Source organism: Ambystoma mexicanum, chromosome 5p, assembly GCF_040938575.1.
Source record: "Ambystoma mexicanum isolate Mex_15411 chromosome 5p, UKY_AmexF1_1, whole genome shotgun sequence".
Lineage (NCBI taxonomy): Eukaryota > Metazoa > Chordata > Amphibia > Caudata > Ambystomatidae > Ambystoma > Ambystoma mexicanum.
The window spans coordinates 791,407,253-791,423,759 of record NC_090930.1 but is presented as its reverse complement, the minus strand read 5'-3'; the positions used below and the strand labels follow the sequence as shown (position 1 = coordinate 791,423,759).

The following is a 16,507-nucleotide window of genomic DNA, read 5'->3' as shown; positions in this document are numbered from 1 at the left end:
AAAGCAGCAGGGGCGGCTCTGTCGGGCTCCGGCTCCTGTGCTCATGGGCAGGAACCAGGAATCGCTCTCTGCTCCCCTGTGCATGGGAGCCAGAGGGTCCTTGTGAAGAGGGAGGGGGGCGGGCGATGTCTCATTAAGGAGCAGCATATGGGGCGGAAGGTAGGTGTTGAATTTGTTATGTGTATTTTATGTGTATATGTATGCATGTCTGAAACAACGAGAGTATGGCGTATGTGGTTGGGTGCCAGTATATGATGTATGGGTGCAGGCGTGAGTGAGCGAGTGAAGGGTGTTTTCATGCTCTGTGAATGAGCGAGTGAATGCGTGTTTAAATGAGCGTTTGAATGAGAGAGTAGTGAATGTGCTTGTGTTTGGGTTTGTGCCAGACCGGGAGGCTGATTTGGGAGGGGGTACAGAGATATTTTGTACTGTGCATGTATGATAAAGCAAGCATGACAAGTGTTATTATGTGGCTAGTCTGGCATTTTGGTGTAGCCATTTCGTGCTGTGGCATGACATTTTTTAATAAGCATCTGTCACAGAAAGCGTCCCACTTTCCCCTTTGCCCAGGAATCCTCCTCCCCCATTTACGGCCCCCAGAAACCTTTGAACTCTCTCATATGCCAGTTTATTTTGCTTTAATGTGTGAAAACAAGTTTTAAACAATGCCATCCCTAGACGCTCAGCCTTAGGAACAGGGAGGATGTGTGTAGCTACACCACTGAGCCCAATGCAGAGAAATGACATCATCATGCTGCGACCCTGTGGACTTATCAATGTAAATAATGACAAACATCACAAGTATATGGGAGGATTAACAAAAACGAACCACATGACCATTGGAAAAAGGAAGACATAGTTTGAACTTTCACCTTCAAATCACTAATCATGCAGGTGTGTTCCTCGCTGCTGGACACGCACAGAAGATGTCACATGTTGTCAGGCAGATGTGTGTAGTGACCGTGCGTGCGGGGCCAACGCCCGCAAGATCACATGATCAGTCTTGAATCTTAGCAAGAGGCCCATCGATCGGTACATTGCCCTCCTCCCCAGGCCCATCTTTCGTGCCTGGAACACTTTCCTTCCCATGTTTCACAGCGACCCGTGCTTTGAAGTTTGAACCTACCCGGATAGCCGTTTCCGTCCATGTCCACCCCGCCTGATAGGGACTGGCCAAACATCCGCAGCGCGGGGTCGATGCTCCGTCCGGACAGCCGCTGAAAGAGATAAGGAGGCACAGCTGCAATCGCGGGCGGAATCAGAAAAGCTGCGCGCCGCTTCAAAGCGCTCGCGCCTAACGGTATCGCGCAGGCCCGGCCCTTCCCCTGCCCGGGAGGCACAGGGTTACATCACTCTGGAAAAAGCAACATCTGAGACGACAAGCCACAGCAGCTCACTCACTACACATTATTAGGAACGCTTTATCTCACGAGCTCTGCTCTGATAGCATCAGCAATTACACACGCAGCAGGGAAATGGCGTCTGTTTTATGAAGTCCCCGCCTCCCCTGTAACTGTCATCAAACGGGCAGGCGCCGTACCCTTCACGGCGCTGCAACAGTACTTTATGGAGTTCAAAGCACTACACCATATGAAGCGCGCGTGCCTGTCGCCTCCTCGGGGTCATTAGTGACCTGGTAAAAAAAAGCCTGGATGTGCTCATGATTGGCAGTGTGGAAGGAGCGCCTAACTAGAGGTGCAATCTGAAGGGACACCGAAGATGCTACTCTTCCTCTGAATTGTAGTGACTTATTTTTACAAACACCCACGTTGAACATTTCAGACTCATCCATGAATTCAAGTATTTTAAACAGAGACCATCTAGTGGGACTGGCGTTTATGAAACAATGTGTGACTATGCACGCCACTCTGCAAAGCACATACAGGCCCTGTTTCACAGAGCGTTTTCCAGTGGGATTTTGCCATTATAAAATGCTTCAGTGAATTAGGCCCATCGTGTTCAGGCAGCCCCCCTCACATCCCCTCGCCTGGTTGTAGAGCTTTACAAATAAATGAAACTAAGCTAAAAATAAAACTGCAGACTAAGAGGTAGGGGTTCTTGATGGCAACCTAGTCCGGTGGGTTCAGCACTCGTCCGTCTTCAGGCGCCAGGGCACACTTTTGATTCCCTCCAGGAGGATAACTCTTTCCGGGGTTACCGAAATTAGTACTATTATATTGGATAGTACTAATAGTAGGATATATAAGACCTATTTTTTAGCGCTTAGTAGCAAGAGGAAACTGGCATGGAGAGCTACACAAAAATGTGATTTTAAGCCACACCAAGGTTTGTAGGGAGAGATACAAAAAGGGAAATCAAGGAGGGGAGGGGGTAAAGCAGAGGACAGGTGGGTGGCAAAAACATACATAATTGGCACTCGCTGATGCAGCTGGATACGCAAGGAAGGGTGGCAGCGGGGTAGCATGTAAATGTTTTTAGTCATCGGATAAAAAACAAGGCTCCAAGAGGAGAATCAGGGGAAAAATTGACTTTAGTGGTATTCTCCCTTTCCTATATGATGACAGTGTTTATTAAAGTCCTGTTATGGGTGTGTGGTGGTCTTGAGATGTGCGCAAGAGTGCTAATGTGTTCTGGGGGCTATTTAAACCATGCACAGCTCCTGAAACCTTCTCCTGAGAAGAGTTTGTGGGATCTGGCTTTAATTAGCCCACTGACGGAGGGTCCAGTGCCAAGGATCGGCTGTGTATTGAAAGATGTAGGAGGGATGTTAATGTTAATGTTAAAGGATATTTGTACCGCGCACTATCACCACCGGAGTGGTCCCCTGGTGCTCTGGCAGATCTGAAAAAGGAAAGACAGTGGGGGAGAGTTAGTGGGCCGAGAGGGATAAGTGAAAGAGAGCAGTTATGTGCTGTTGGCAGCTTCAGTTTTGTTAACACTGTTCGCTGAGCTTTGGGGTGTTGTCTGGTCGATAGCCGTTGTGTGCTGTTGTGCGAGGCTATGTGTTGCTTGTTTTGTTGTTGCGGTGTAGTGAAGTGTGTGCGGTTTGTTATGCTCTAGGGTTGTGGTTGTCTCTGCCCAGAGTTTGAGAGGTATATGCAGAGGGGTGAAATTGTCAGTGGGTAGGTTAATGGCTGCGCTATCTAGAAATGCTATGCGCTAATTTCCACGTTCTTTATAGAAGTGGCGCGTGAGTGTCTCTGCATTTCAATCTATATACGGCTCTGGCAGATATTCACAATCCTGTCTATATGTGACCTACGCCAATATTCACAATTATATCCAGATGGGGCACTGGCCCATATTCACAATCCTGTCTAGATGTGATGTAAGCTAGCATTCACCATTTTATCTAGATGTGGCACTGGCAATATTCACAATGCAGTCTAGATGTGGTAATAGCTAATATTCACTCTTCTATCTAAATGTGGCACTTGCCGACATTTGCAGTCCTGTCTGGATGTGATGCAGGCTAGTGTCTACAGTTTTATCTGGGTGAGCCTGTCGCTTTCATTCATAGTTGTATCTGGTTCCGGGGTAGGCTAATGTTCACATTTCTATCTAAATGTGGTATTTGTTAACATTTATTGTTCTATCTAAGTGTAGCACTTGCTGACATTCATAACACTGTCTCTGGATGCGATGCCGGCCAATGTTCAAAATTCTATCTAGGTGTGGTCATTGCTATTATTCACTGTTCTATCTTGGTTCGGCGCAGTCTAATGTTCACAATTCTATCTAAATGTGGTATGTGCTAACATTCACAAATCTATCTAAATGTGGTAATTGCTAACATTCTCAATTCTATCTAAATGTGGTACTTTCTAACATTCACAATTCTATCTAAATGTTGAACTTGCTAACATTCACAAATCTATCTAAATGTGTTACTTGCTAACATTCACAAATCTATCTAGATGCAGCGCAAGCCAACATTCTCAACAACGCAAACCAATGTTCTCAATTCTATCTGAATGTGGTACTTGCTAACATTACCAATTCTATCTTAATGTGGAACATGCTTTTATTCATAAATCTATCTAGATCCGATGCACGCCAACATTTACAATCATGTCCAGAAGCAACGCAGGCTAATGTTCACAATTCTATCTAAATGTGGAACTTGCTAACATTCACAATTCTATCTAAATGTGGTACTTGCTAACATTCACAATTCTATTTAAATGTGGAACTTGCTAACATACACAAATCTATATAGATGCCACAACGCCAACATTTACTATCATATCTAGATGCAACACAAGTAAATGTTCACAATTCTATCTAAATGTGGTACTTGCTAATATTCACAAATCTATCTAGATGCAACGCGCGCCAACATTCACAATTCTATCTAAGCATGGTACTTGCTTACATTCACAATTCCATCTAGATCCGATACTAGCATTCACAAATCTATCTAGATGCAATGCACGCCAGCATTTACCATCATGTCTGGATGCAACGCAAGTTAATGTTCACAATCCTATCTAAATGTGGTATTTGCTAACGCTCCCAATTCTATCTAAATGTGGAACTTGCTAACATTCACAAATCTATCTAAATGTGGTACTTGCTAATATTCACAAATCTATCTAGATGCAGCGCAAGCCAACATTCACAACAACGCAAACCAATGTTCTCAATTCTATCTGAATGTGGTACTTGCTAACATTACCAATTCTATCTTAATGGGGAACATGCTTTCATTCATAAATCTATCTAGGTTCGATGCACACCATCATTTACAATCAGATGCAACGCAGGCTAATGTTCACAATTCTATGTAAATGTGGTACTTGCTAATATTAACAAATCTATCTAGATGCAACGCACGCCAACATTCACAATTCCATCTAAATGTGGTACTTACTAACATTTACAATTTTAATTAAATGTGGAACTTGCTAACATTCACAAATCTATCTAGATGCCACACACGCCAACATTTACAATCATATCTAGATGCAACGCGAGTAAATGTTCACAATTCTATCTAAATGTGGTACTTGCTAATATTCACAAATCTATCTAGATGCAGCGCAAGCCGACATTCTCAACAACGCAAACCAATGTTCTCAATTCTATCTGAATGTGGTACTTGCTAACATTACCAATTCTATCTTAATGTGGAACATGCTTTCATTCATAAATCTATCTAGATCCGATGCACGCCAACATTTACAATCATGTCCAGAAGCAACGCAGGCTAATGTTCACAATTCTATCTAAATGTGGAACTTGCTAACATTCACAATTCTATCTAAATGTGGTACTAGCTAACACTCCCAATTCTATCTAAATGTTGAACTTGCTAACATTCACAAATCTATCTAAATGTGTTACTTGCTAACATTCACAAATCTATCTAGATGCAGCGCAAGCCAACATTCTCAACAACGCAAACCAATGTTCTCAATTCTATCTGAATGTGGTACTTGCTAACATTACCAATTCTATCTTAATGTGGAACATGCTTTCATTCATAAATCTATCTAGATCCAATGCACGGCAACATTTACAATCATGTCCAGAAGCAACGCAGGCTAATGTTCACAATTCTATCTAAATGTGGAACTTGCTAACATTCACAATTCTATCTAAATGTGGTACTTGCTAACATTCACAATTCTATTTAAATGTGGAACTTGCTAACATTCACAAATCTATCTAGATGCCACACACGCCAACATTTACAATCATATCTAGATGCAACTCGAGTAAATGTTCACAATTCTATCTAAATGTGGTACTTGCTAATATTCACAAATCTATCTAGATGCAGCGCAAGCCAACATTCTCAACAACGCAAACCAATGTTCACAATTCTATCTAAATGTGGTACTTGCTAATATTCACAAATCTATCTAGATGCAACCTGCGCCAACATTCATAATTCTATCTAAGCGTGGTACTTGCTTACATTCACAATTCCATCTAGATCCGATGCAAGTAAAAATTTACAATTCTATCTAAGTGAGGTACTTGTTAACATTCACAATTCTATCTGGATGTGATGCAGGCTAATGGTTTATGGTATGTTACCCGTATATACAGATAGCGGCTCTGCCTAGATTTGAGAGTACTTTATAGTAGGAGAAGACCTACGATTCGGAATATAATACAGTAGGTTTAGTATTATAGCAGACACGGATGGTTTGATATACCTATATTTGTGAGTAGATTTTTAATGGGCGGTTGCTGGTGTTGGGTGTTCACTAAGAGAGTGATGCAGGTGGAAGTTTGCCTGTCAGGCTATGTTCTATGGTAAGGTAATGTAAAGTGGCAGGGCTCTCTGGAATAGAGTGATTGCTCTACTGCCCATTCATGCCACACTTACTTTGGAAGTAGCTGCTGGTTGACGGCTAGGCTTCACTGGCTTCCCCTGCTGACACATGCAGACACACCTTGGAGCCGCCAATATAGGGACTCCCTTTGCCTCAGAGCCCTTAGCTCAGGGGATGCCGGGCAGAGGGCTGCCCAGGTCTGGTCCAGGATAAAGTTGGAATTGGCCTATAAGGGCCAGGGGGAGGGTGTGGGAGGTGGGACAAGGAAGAGGGAAGCTACAGTGCAGCCGAGGAGCCTGCAAGGGTCCCGATGCTGCAAGCAGCGCCATGATGGAACATAGGGGGGGCAGGGAGACCGCAAACACATGCTCACCTGCAAGCCAGGTTGGGAAATGGCACAGGGCGCGGCGCGGGTGAGCTGTGCGTTAGGCCAGCAACAACAAACCAGTAGGAATTGGCCAATAAGGGCCAGGGGGAGGGTGCAGGAGGAGGGACAAGGAAGAGGGATGTTAAGGTGCAGCCAAGGAGCCCGCGAGGGTCCAGACGCTGCAAGCAGCACCATGATGGAACATAGGGGGGGGGCAGGGAGACCGCAAACACATGCTCACCTGCAAGCCAAGTTGGGAAATGGCACAGGGAGCAGGTGAGCTGCGCATTAGGCCAGCAATAACAAACCAGTTAGAATTGTCCAATAAGGGCCAGGGTGAAGGCGCAGGAGGTGGGACAAGGAAGAGGGAAGCTACGGTGCAGCCAAGGAGCCCGCAAGGGTCCCGATGCTACGAGCGGTGCCATGATGGAATACAGGGGGGAAAGGGAACCGCAAACACGTGCTCACCTGCAAGCCAAGTTGGGAAATGGCGCAGGGAGCGGGTGAGCTGAGCGTTAGTCCAGCAATAACAAACCAGTTGGAATTGACCAAAAGGGCCAGCGGGAGTGCGCGGCAGGCGGGACAAGGAAGAGGGAAGCTATGGTGCAGCCAAGCAGCCCGCAAGGGTCCCGACGCTTCAAGCAAGGGTCCCGACGCTCCCCTTATGTGCCATGATGGAACATAAGGGGAGCGGGGGACCACAAACACATGCTCACCTACATGCCAAGTTGGGAAATGGCACAGGGAGCGGGTGAGCTGCGCGTTACGCCAGCAATAGCAAACCAGTTGGAATTGACCAATAAGGGCCAGGGGGAGGGCGCGGCAGGCAGGAGAAGGAAGAGGGAAGCTTCGGTGCAGCCAAGGAGTCCGCAAGGGTCCCGACGCTGCAAGCTGTGCCAAGATGGAACATAGGGGGAAAGGGGAACCACAAACACAGGCTCACCTGCATGCCAAGTTGGGAAATGGCGCAGGGAGCGGGTGAGCTACACGATAGACCAGCAATAACAAACTAGTTGGAATTGACCAATAAGGGCCAGGGGAAGGGCGCGGGAGGTGGGACAAGGAAGAGGGACGCTACGGTGCAGCCAAGGAGCCCGCGAGGGTCCCGACACTGCAAGCAACGCCATGATGGAACATAGGGGGCTAGGGGGATGACAAACACTCACCTGCAAGCCAAGTTGTTTGGGAAATGGCACAGGGAGCGGGTGAGCTGTGCATTAGGCCAGCAATAGCAAATCAGTAGGAATTGGCCAATAAGGGCCAAGGGGAGGGTGCGGGAGGCAGGTCAAGGAAGAGGAAAGCTACGGTGCGGCAAAGGAGCCCGCAAGGGTCCAGACGCTGCAAGCAGCGCCATGATGGAACATAAGAGGGAAGGGGGTCTGCAAAGACACGCTCACCTGCAAGCCAATTTGGGAAATGGCGCATGGGAGCGGGTGAGTTGCGCGTTAGGCCAGCAATAACAAACTAGTTGGAATTGGCCAATAAGGGCCAGGGGGACGGCGTGCGAGGCAGGTCAAGGAAGAGAGAAGCTATGCTGCAGCCAAGGAGCCTGCGAGGGTCCAGACGCTGCAAGCAGCGCCATGATGGAACATAAGAGGCAAGGGGGACCACAAACGCACGCTCACCTGCAAGCCAATTTGGGAAATGGCGCAGGGAGCAGGTGAGCTGAGCGTTAGGCCAGCAATAACAAACCAGATGGAATTGGCCAATAAGGGCCAGGGGGAGGGCGCAGGAGGCAGCACAAGGAAGAGGGATGCTATGGTGTGTTCAAGAAGCCCGTGAGGGTCCCAACGCTGCAAGCAGCACTATGATGGAACATAGGGGGACCACAAACACACGCTCACCTGCAAGCCAAGTTGGGAAATGGCGCAGGGAGCGGGTGAGCTGTGCGTTAGACCAGCAATAACAAACCATTTGGAATTGACCAATAAGGGCCAGGGGGAGGGCGCGTGAGGCGGGACAAGAAAGAAGAATGCTTTGGTGCAGCCAAGGAGCCTGCGAAGGTCCCAACGCTGCAAGCAGCGCCATGATGGAACATAGGATGGCAGGGGGACCGCAAACACATGCTCACCTACAAGCCAAGTTGGGAAATGGCGCATGGGAGCGGGTGAGTTGAGCGTTAGGCCAGCAATAACAAACCAGTAGGAATTGGCCAATAAGGGCCAAGGGGAGGGTGCAGGAGGCAGGTCAAGGAAGAGGAAAGCTACGGTGTGGCAAAGGAGCCCGCAAGGGTCCAGACGCTGCAAGCAGCGCCATAATGGAACATAAGAGGGAAGGGGGTCCGCAAAGACACGCTCACCTGCAAGCCAATTTGGGAAATGGCGCATGGGAGCGGGTGAGCTGAGCGTTAGGCCAGCAATAACAAAGCAGTTGGAATTGGCCAGTAAGGGCCAGGGGGAGGGTGCAGAAGATGGGACAAGGAAGAGGGAAGCTACTGTGCGGCCAAGGAGCCTGCGAGGGTCCCGACGCTGCCAGCAGCGCCATGATGGAACATAGGGGGACAGCAAACACACGCTCACCTGCAAGCCAAATTGGGAAAATCCCAAAGATACAAAAAAGGAAGACTGCCCAGGCGGCTCACCCACCCAGAGGCACGGTCAGATGGTCTCTGATGTGGGAGAGAGAGGGAGATTTCAAAGGTCTGAGAGGGGTTCTCACATTATCTATGATTATGCTTGCAGGATGGGACTGTGAGTGCTTGTTGTCCCAAAAGCTCTTCTTCAAATTGCAAAGTAAGAAGCGATTGAGGTTTTTCCTACGCCTGCACATCAGGCTTTGGAGAATATTGGAAAAGAAATGTGCTGTACATTTCTAGCTTAGTCTACTAAGGATGATAAGCCCCTCGAGGGGGTGGGGCAGACGAATTTAGGGACCCGTGTTCATTGCGGCCCAGGACATGCAGATCTCTGCAGTATTTGAGAATGAGGAGTGATCTGTACTGTGAATGTTAAAGAACTCTGAAAAATAAATGAAGCAGGAAGGTTTGATTCAATGCAGCCACCAGGTTTGTTTCCAAAGCTGTCCAAATATATGTGCACTGTTTAATTCTATGATAAAACTTTAAGGAGCTGTTTTACTTCCGCCAAGCTCTTTTCAAATTGAAATCAGAAGAATCGGGGGTCGGTGGGACCCCTCCTCTATACTTAATGGTCATATTCAAGACTCCAAATGTGTACTTGCCACTACTAGCCATTGTCTAGTGATAATTGTCTCGGCGTGCAGGGAATGGTGTGCTGTGTGCATCAGGAGAACTGGAGGGGTCAACGGCTTTTGATGCCTGGCTAGTAGCTTGCCACTTGGAGTGTGTACCCTTGGTTAGAGTGATAGGTGCAAACAAATAAATGGGCAGCCATGTGGATATGTGGCAGAGCCATGTGGATTGGGAGATGAAGAGCTGAATGGGCAGATGATGGTGAAGAAAGCATTGTTTGTTCCCGCAATGCCAAGACGAGGGTGGGTGAGTGCTGCAGTGCCGGGTGCGGTGTGGCAGGGAGCAAAGTGGAATGTGTAGTTATGGAGCAGGCACGCAGTGTGGGATTTGGAACACAGGATTGGTATGTAGGTGGTAGTTGCTGAATCTGTAGTACCTTATGTGGAGGTGTATTCAGAGAAGTCTGAGCAGTATGTCATTATGGACATGGCAGGGGAGGGTGGATGGGATTGCTGGTGCAGGTTGGGGGAGGAAGTTATGGTGCAAGTGAAATGTACTGATGTTTTGGTCGCAGGTGGTTTGTGAGCGGTACATGGGGTGCATTGCAGGGGTTGTCAGGGGTGAAAGTGTAGTATATTGTTGTGTAGGTAGAGGGTGATTGGGCACGAGAATATAGTCCAGTGAGGAGTTTGTGTTGCAAAAGATCGCTTGTTTTTAGGAGATAGAGTCCGTGGCAGGGAGATGGCGGTGGTGAAAGTGAAGTGTACTGTTGTGGAGGTGGCATATGGGGCTGGAAAAGTGGTAAATGTGCCCAGAAGCAGTTCTAATGTGGAAAGCAGTGCACGAAGGGGATAATGGCGAGGGAGGAAGATTAAGAGAGGTACTCCTGGGTAAGGAGTAATTAGTGGTAGAAAGGTGTGTGTCTGTGTGGTTGTGACCATCTCAGGTGAAAGGCGATTGAACGCGCCTAAAAACACTTGTGGGCAGACGCGTTATAAATTACATATCATATCAAAGAGGCAGTGCCTGGTGGGCAGTGGGTTGTGGTGGGATAGGAGTGTTCAGTTGTGCGGTTTGCAAGTAATGTGTGATTAGGAGAGGGAGAATGCAGCGTGGCAATGTGGTAGTTGTTAAATACTTTATGCTTCGTGGGTGAGATGTGTCTGAAAATGATCTAAGAATGTTTACCCAGCGACTGAGAGACAGTGGGGTGTGTTGGCAAATTTATGGAGAAAAAAGCCGGATACAGGGACATGATACTGTTTGTAGACACAGGAAGAGCTACTTGCTGTGCCTTATCAGACTCCAGGGTCACACTGAAGAGGATTGAAGATTCCCTTGGGAGCGCATCCGCCCTAAAAACCACCTGCCTCTTATATAACAACCAAGAGAAAATGGCGGGAAAAAGAAATGTTGATCAGCAATATAAGAAGAAAAAAATGAACACACAAACCACTACAGAAAGCTTCACATCAAGAAAAATAAACAAGCCAAAGCACGTGGGACAAGTTGTATCCACTTCACTGCCGAGATAAGGCCACTGCTGTCTAAACAACTCGAGCCTCGCTGGGTATGCGACGACAAGATAGGGCGCCGCTGAAGTGACACCCTGCGTGCCGAGGACGCATCTCAGGGCCCATCTGCGGGCCACTGCGCCGTGAGAGCTGCGATAGGGGCGGCAGAGCAGCAGACGCTGAAAGGCCCATGCTGTTTAGCAGCAGTGCCGGCTCACTGCCTGATACTGCGCGAGACCACGTGACTTCACGTCCAAACGTCACCTCGTCAGATTCTTATGAGCCCTGAACAGGTGCACGCTAGCCGAGAGTCCCAATTGCCGAGCGCCCTATTTTCTTTGTACCTATCTAAAAAAAACAATTCAATATTATGGGGAACAGTGGGCTGGCTGCATGCCACGTGGTGCCCACCATGCTAGTTTTCTGCAGGCACTGGATAAATCACCGTGCACGTGATGGACATTATCACAGGGCACCAATTTACATAACCCATTACATCACTTTATGTAAGGCAAACTCACCATGATGCAGCATTCTCTGTTACTGGTGTTGAACCCAGTTAAATAGCAACCCCAAACAAATCCTGTGCAAGCCCCCCCTTCCTCCTCGCGACAGACTTGCACTCTTCCTCGTTTCTCTCTCCTCGCCCAATGCCACAACAGTTGTACCACAGCTGTGAGTTGCCAAGAGTAAGCTGTTCCAGCCTTCATGATGTAAACGAGTCCTCCAGAACATGAGCACTGCCATAACAGGTGTTATTATTCTCCAATTTGATGATATTCAATATTTCGACCAGGGAACAATAAAGGGGTGAGTGAGTTGGTCGTGCCGTGATTTGAGCATGTGTCTTGCAGGCAGAACACTGATGTCTGTCAGCAAGCACTTAACTCGCCGAGCTATCTTGCTGGGTTGAATCACTTGCAAGGTAGCCACACTGACCTTAGGGTCCGAGGATGCATGCAGAGTGTCTTCTCCTCTACACTCTCGTTTAGTTGAAGGGTAAAGGTGAGGGACACCTCTGTTCACATGATCAGTTGGGGCGCTGGATCATTTCTTTTGCCTCTTCACGGGCTGTGCGATTGTCACGGGTTGTGCCAGACACACTGAATATTCTTTATCTCCCTGTGACTGTACCATTGGTTGTCTATGCATCCCGAGTAATGGGATTCTTTCCAGTCTTGCTCTTAGTACCTGTTGTATGAATGAAGACACTGTGACTAGAGCACCCTGGCTGGATGACACTTCATATTTCTGGTTCTATTTTAGAATGTGGATTTGTTTTACTTGGCAGTAATGAGAAAATATTCCTTTTGATCTACCGACGAATTGACTTATTTTTTATTAGTACCCGACGAGGGACAATCAGATTGTTACAATCAATCTGACTGGCCCGGCCAGGTAAGAGTTACAGTTGCAAGGGACGCATGCTGCGTCCTTTGCAGTTCATTTCCTTTCTCCGTCTGGCTGCCTGGAAAGGGAGAAAGGACTACGGGTGGTCCCTTCATCTCAATCCTTGGCAGCCATTTTCTTTATTTACTTTTTTTTTAATGGCCACCATGGAATGGAAGAAGGGACTACACGTTGTCCCTCCTCCCTGATCTGTGGCGGCCATTTTCTTTTCTTTTTTTACTCGAGTTGAGAAAAAAACAATTGCTATTAGTACCCCAGTACAACGTGCCGTTGTATTAATAGCAATAGAACCCTCGGAGGGGGGCATTACCAGTTGTGTAATTCTCCGGAGCTATGCTAAAGCCCTCGCTTCGCTCGGGCTTATAACTATCGTTCCAGGGGCATTACCCGAATGGTAATGCTCCCCTCCTCGGGTTCTATTGCTTCATTAAAGGGAATCTCTCCCCAACCCTCTTGCCCTCAACTTCCTCTATCCTTCACCCTTGTCCTACTTTGTTTTCTCATTCTTTTAGCTTTCCTTCTCGTTTGTCGCTGACGTTTCCCTATTTTACCTCTCTCTGGTTCTCTTTGCTGGTCAGCGTGAAATCATTTGTGGAGACATTTCATGAACACTTTGTGCAGATGTTATTCCATATGGAAGCCCTATAAATGACTCCTGATTTTGCTTTTGACATTTGCCAGTCTTGATATGTTACGTGGGTTTTCTTGCCGCTTTTGAGGGAGCAGTCCTGTTTGCCCTCTTCCCAATTCAGGATTCAGAAAGTGTGATGGTGTATCTGGAGAATATGGATCGATTTTGGACCATCACCCTGATTGTCAAACTATTCAGTGTTTGGGATAGACCTGCGGCTTCACAGAAACTGCCCTGTATGATTTCTAAACATAATCCTTGGATATTCGTGAATCACGATGCAGGAACGGCTGCCATGTTGATACTGCTTGTTCTTTCGGCAGCGTTGAACACCCTCAACTACCCCGTACCACTCTGAAGAGTTGGTGAGGTGCTGGGAATGCCAAACATGGATACAGCCTGGTTCAGTAGCTAATAGGTGGTCTGTGGTGGACTGGAGTGGGATATCATCTGATCCATTATTGGTAGGCAGGAAGTCCCACAGCGCTATTGTTTGTTGTTAATGGCATGGGTAGTATAGCTCAGTGGCAACGTGCTCGTTGCAAAGCAGCACAGGTTTGAATCCCGGATCCACGCTTAGAAACCCTTTTGGTATTAAGCACTTTATAAATATACAATTATACAATTGTAGTACTGTCAGTGACTGCTACCACGCTGGTTGCTGTTTCAGAACTAGGCTCACGACACCCAGGTTTTCATTCAGCTCACTAGTTCACCCCACCGGCACATATTGTTGATTCAGTCACATGAGGATGAAATCCAAACATGAATGGGATTTATATGCTTGCCTCTGAGGTTATACAACAATACAGATACACAGCGGAGCGCTTTACAGAGGTATGCAACAGTACAGATGCATAATGGAGTGCTTTTCAGAGGTAACAACAGAACACATATATAGTGGGGGAGATACACAGGGGCACAGAGGAGGAGTACAGCAAGGCGGGGAGCAGAGGGGTGGATGGAGTCTAGCAAGTCAGGTGGCGTGGGGATCGACATGATAGGCCTGGGTGTTGAAGAGGAGAGACTCCCTGAAGAGGTGGGTCTTGAATTCTTTTTGGAATTGTAGGAGTGTGGGGGTGAGTCTGATGCCGACTGGGAGGAGGTTGCATAGTCTTGGGGCATAGGCAGAGAAGGCTTGTTTCCTGGTTCTTTAATTTTTGCAGCAGCGGATTTCAAGTCTGCATGTGTCCTGGCTCCTGGTGGTGCGCTGTCTGCCAGAAAAGCTGAGTTCCTCCACGAGATAGCTGGGTGATTTGAGAGCGACTGCCTTACAGATGATGCAGCAAGACTTGAAGGTGATTTGTGCGTGCAGTGGAGCCCAGTGAAGGTCGATGAGGACTGGGGTAATGAGGTCATATCTGCGTAGACCCTTGATGAGTTGATGTGGCTGTATCTTAGTAGACCCCTGATGAAGCACTGTGGCTGCGTGTAGGACATTTCTCAGGGGCAATCATTAATAGGTACTACAGAAAACATGTGCAGAGACTTCAGGTTTCACTGAATACCAAAGCTCAAGCGATTGCCAGTATGCCGAGAAGGGAACGTACTTATCCAACTATTGCAGAAAGTCTTATGGACAATGTGCCATTTAGCAATTCATTGAAACGGAACACTATCTACAGTCCGACTAGAAATCTCTGATGGAGTCCTGAAGACCTGCTCGAAATTCAGACACATTAAAGGTAGCTTCCCTCCAGGGAAATCTTCTGTAAACCACCCAAACGGTCTTAGGAACTTGTTTAAAGACAAAACCTTGATCATCACAATTCTTTTTCCGTTGAAGATATCGATTAAGACACTATTCTTGTGATTAAATGCCTGTTTACGGGGCTACGTTTAGTGCGAGAACTCTTGTTGCAGGCATCTGGCACTGTATGAATGCCTGGTGATGATGAAGAACCAATAACCATGGAGCTATCCAATGCAATGCAACGCCCCCTAAAGATGATGATGGTTCTTCAACTTTCTCTAGCGATGACCTGGAAGCAATATTACTGCTTGACAATGAACATCGCGTTCAATATGGCATGTCAGTGGCATTCCTCGTAGATCACTGATATTGAAATATGCTATGTGGCAGGCAGTCCTGAAGGCTCTTTTTGGAAACATGGGGAAGGCCCATTGCAGGATACAAATTGTAGCTGTGAGAATACCCTTTCGCATGAAATTATGGAAGCGCGTACCATGGTCTCTGTGGGGTCCATCCATACCCACCACACTGAGTGCTTCTTGATGTTCCTTCAGTATGAATGGGAGTCGCAACTCGCTCAAGACGGTTAGTATTGTTGGGCAGACTCTCTACACAGGAAGCTATGATGTGTGATCAGTTTGTGCATCTCTTCAGCAAGGCACAGGACATGGAGACTGAGAAGCAGATCATTTAGTTTCATCTTAAGGATGGATTAGGCAAAGTGTTATTCATATTTCGAGGAAGTATTTTTCCCTGGGTTCATGGGAAATATTTCCTAATAAACTATGGACAATAGTGGATGCACTGTTTTCCCATTTCTTTTAACTGCTACAGCTAGCATTACAAATTGTTGGTACATGTCAGTAAGAAAAATCTTCATGAGCCCTGGTGATGGTTAATTTGCCATTCCCAGTATAGAATAACCCAGGAAGTCTGAATCCAACTCTGAACTCTCTCATTCACGCCGGCCTTCTGTAGGAAAGGCAGCGCGTGGGTGAAACCCTTTGTAACTAAGTAATGGAAAAGAGACCTTTCCTACCTATGCAAATGCTTCTTGTTACATCTTCTTAAGAAGCCCTTTGGTCATTGATCAAGAAGGAAGCACAGGGTTACAGAAATCTGAAACTTGAGTTTGAGTAAATGATCCCGGCCCTTAGAGTAGTGCCCAGGCTCCAGCACATCAATTTGCTCCTCATTTTCAATATGTGAATCTTAGTGATGGCCAAACACCCACGTTCACTCTGACCTCCAAGGGGTGCTCTGCACTGGCGGAATGGTCCTGCTGGGCCAACATGCTAAGCATGCCAGCAGTGTCAGTGCTCCGGCTCAAAATACACTAAATTGCATGCCGCAGCACATTTTATGTCATGCTGTGCAGGAAAAATGTATGTATTATGTGAATAAATGTGTTTCAAGAAAAAGAGCAATACATTATTGAAAAGGTGTGTCATTATTTTAGCCACCAATACATTTTTAGTTCAACACTGACAGAC

At 47.0% G+C, this 16,507-nt stretch overlaps 1 protein-coding gene across 1 annotated transcript in view; it reads right to left on the bottom strand.

Moving 5' to 3' along the window:
• The window catches only part of ITGA9 (integrin subunit alpha 9), a 1,159,507-nt gene that overhangs the window by 865,647 nt on the left and 277,353 nt on the right, over positions 1-16,507 (bottom strand). Inside the window, exon 12 of the mRNA XM_069613210.1 lies at positions 1,127-1,217. Coding sequence (XP_069469311.1) covers positions 1,127-1,217 — 91 coding nt within the window. The remainder of the gene's footprint in view (positions 1-1,126; positions 1,218-16,507) is intronic.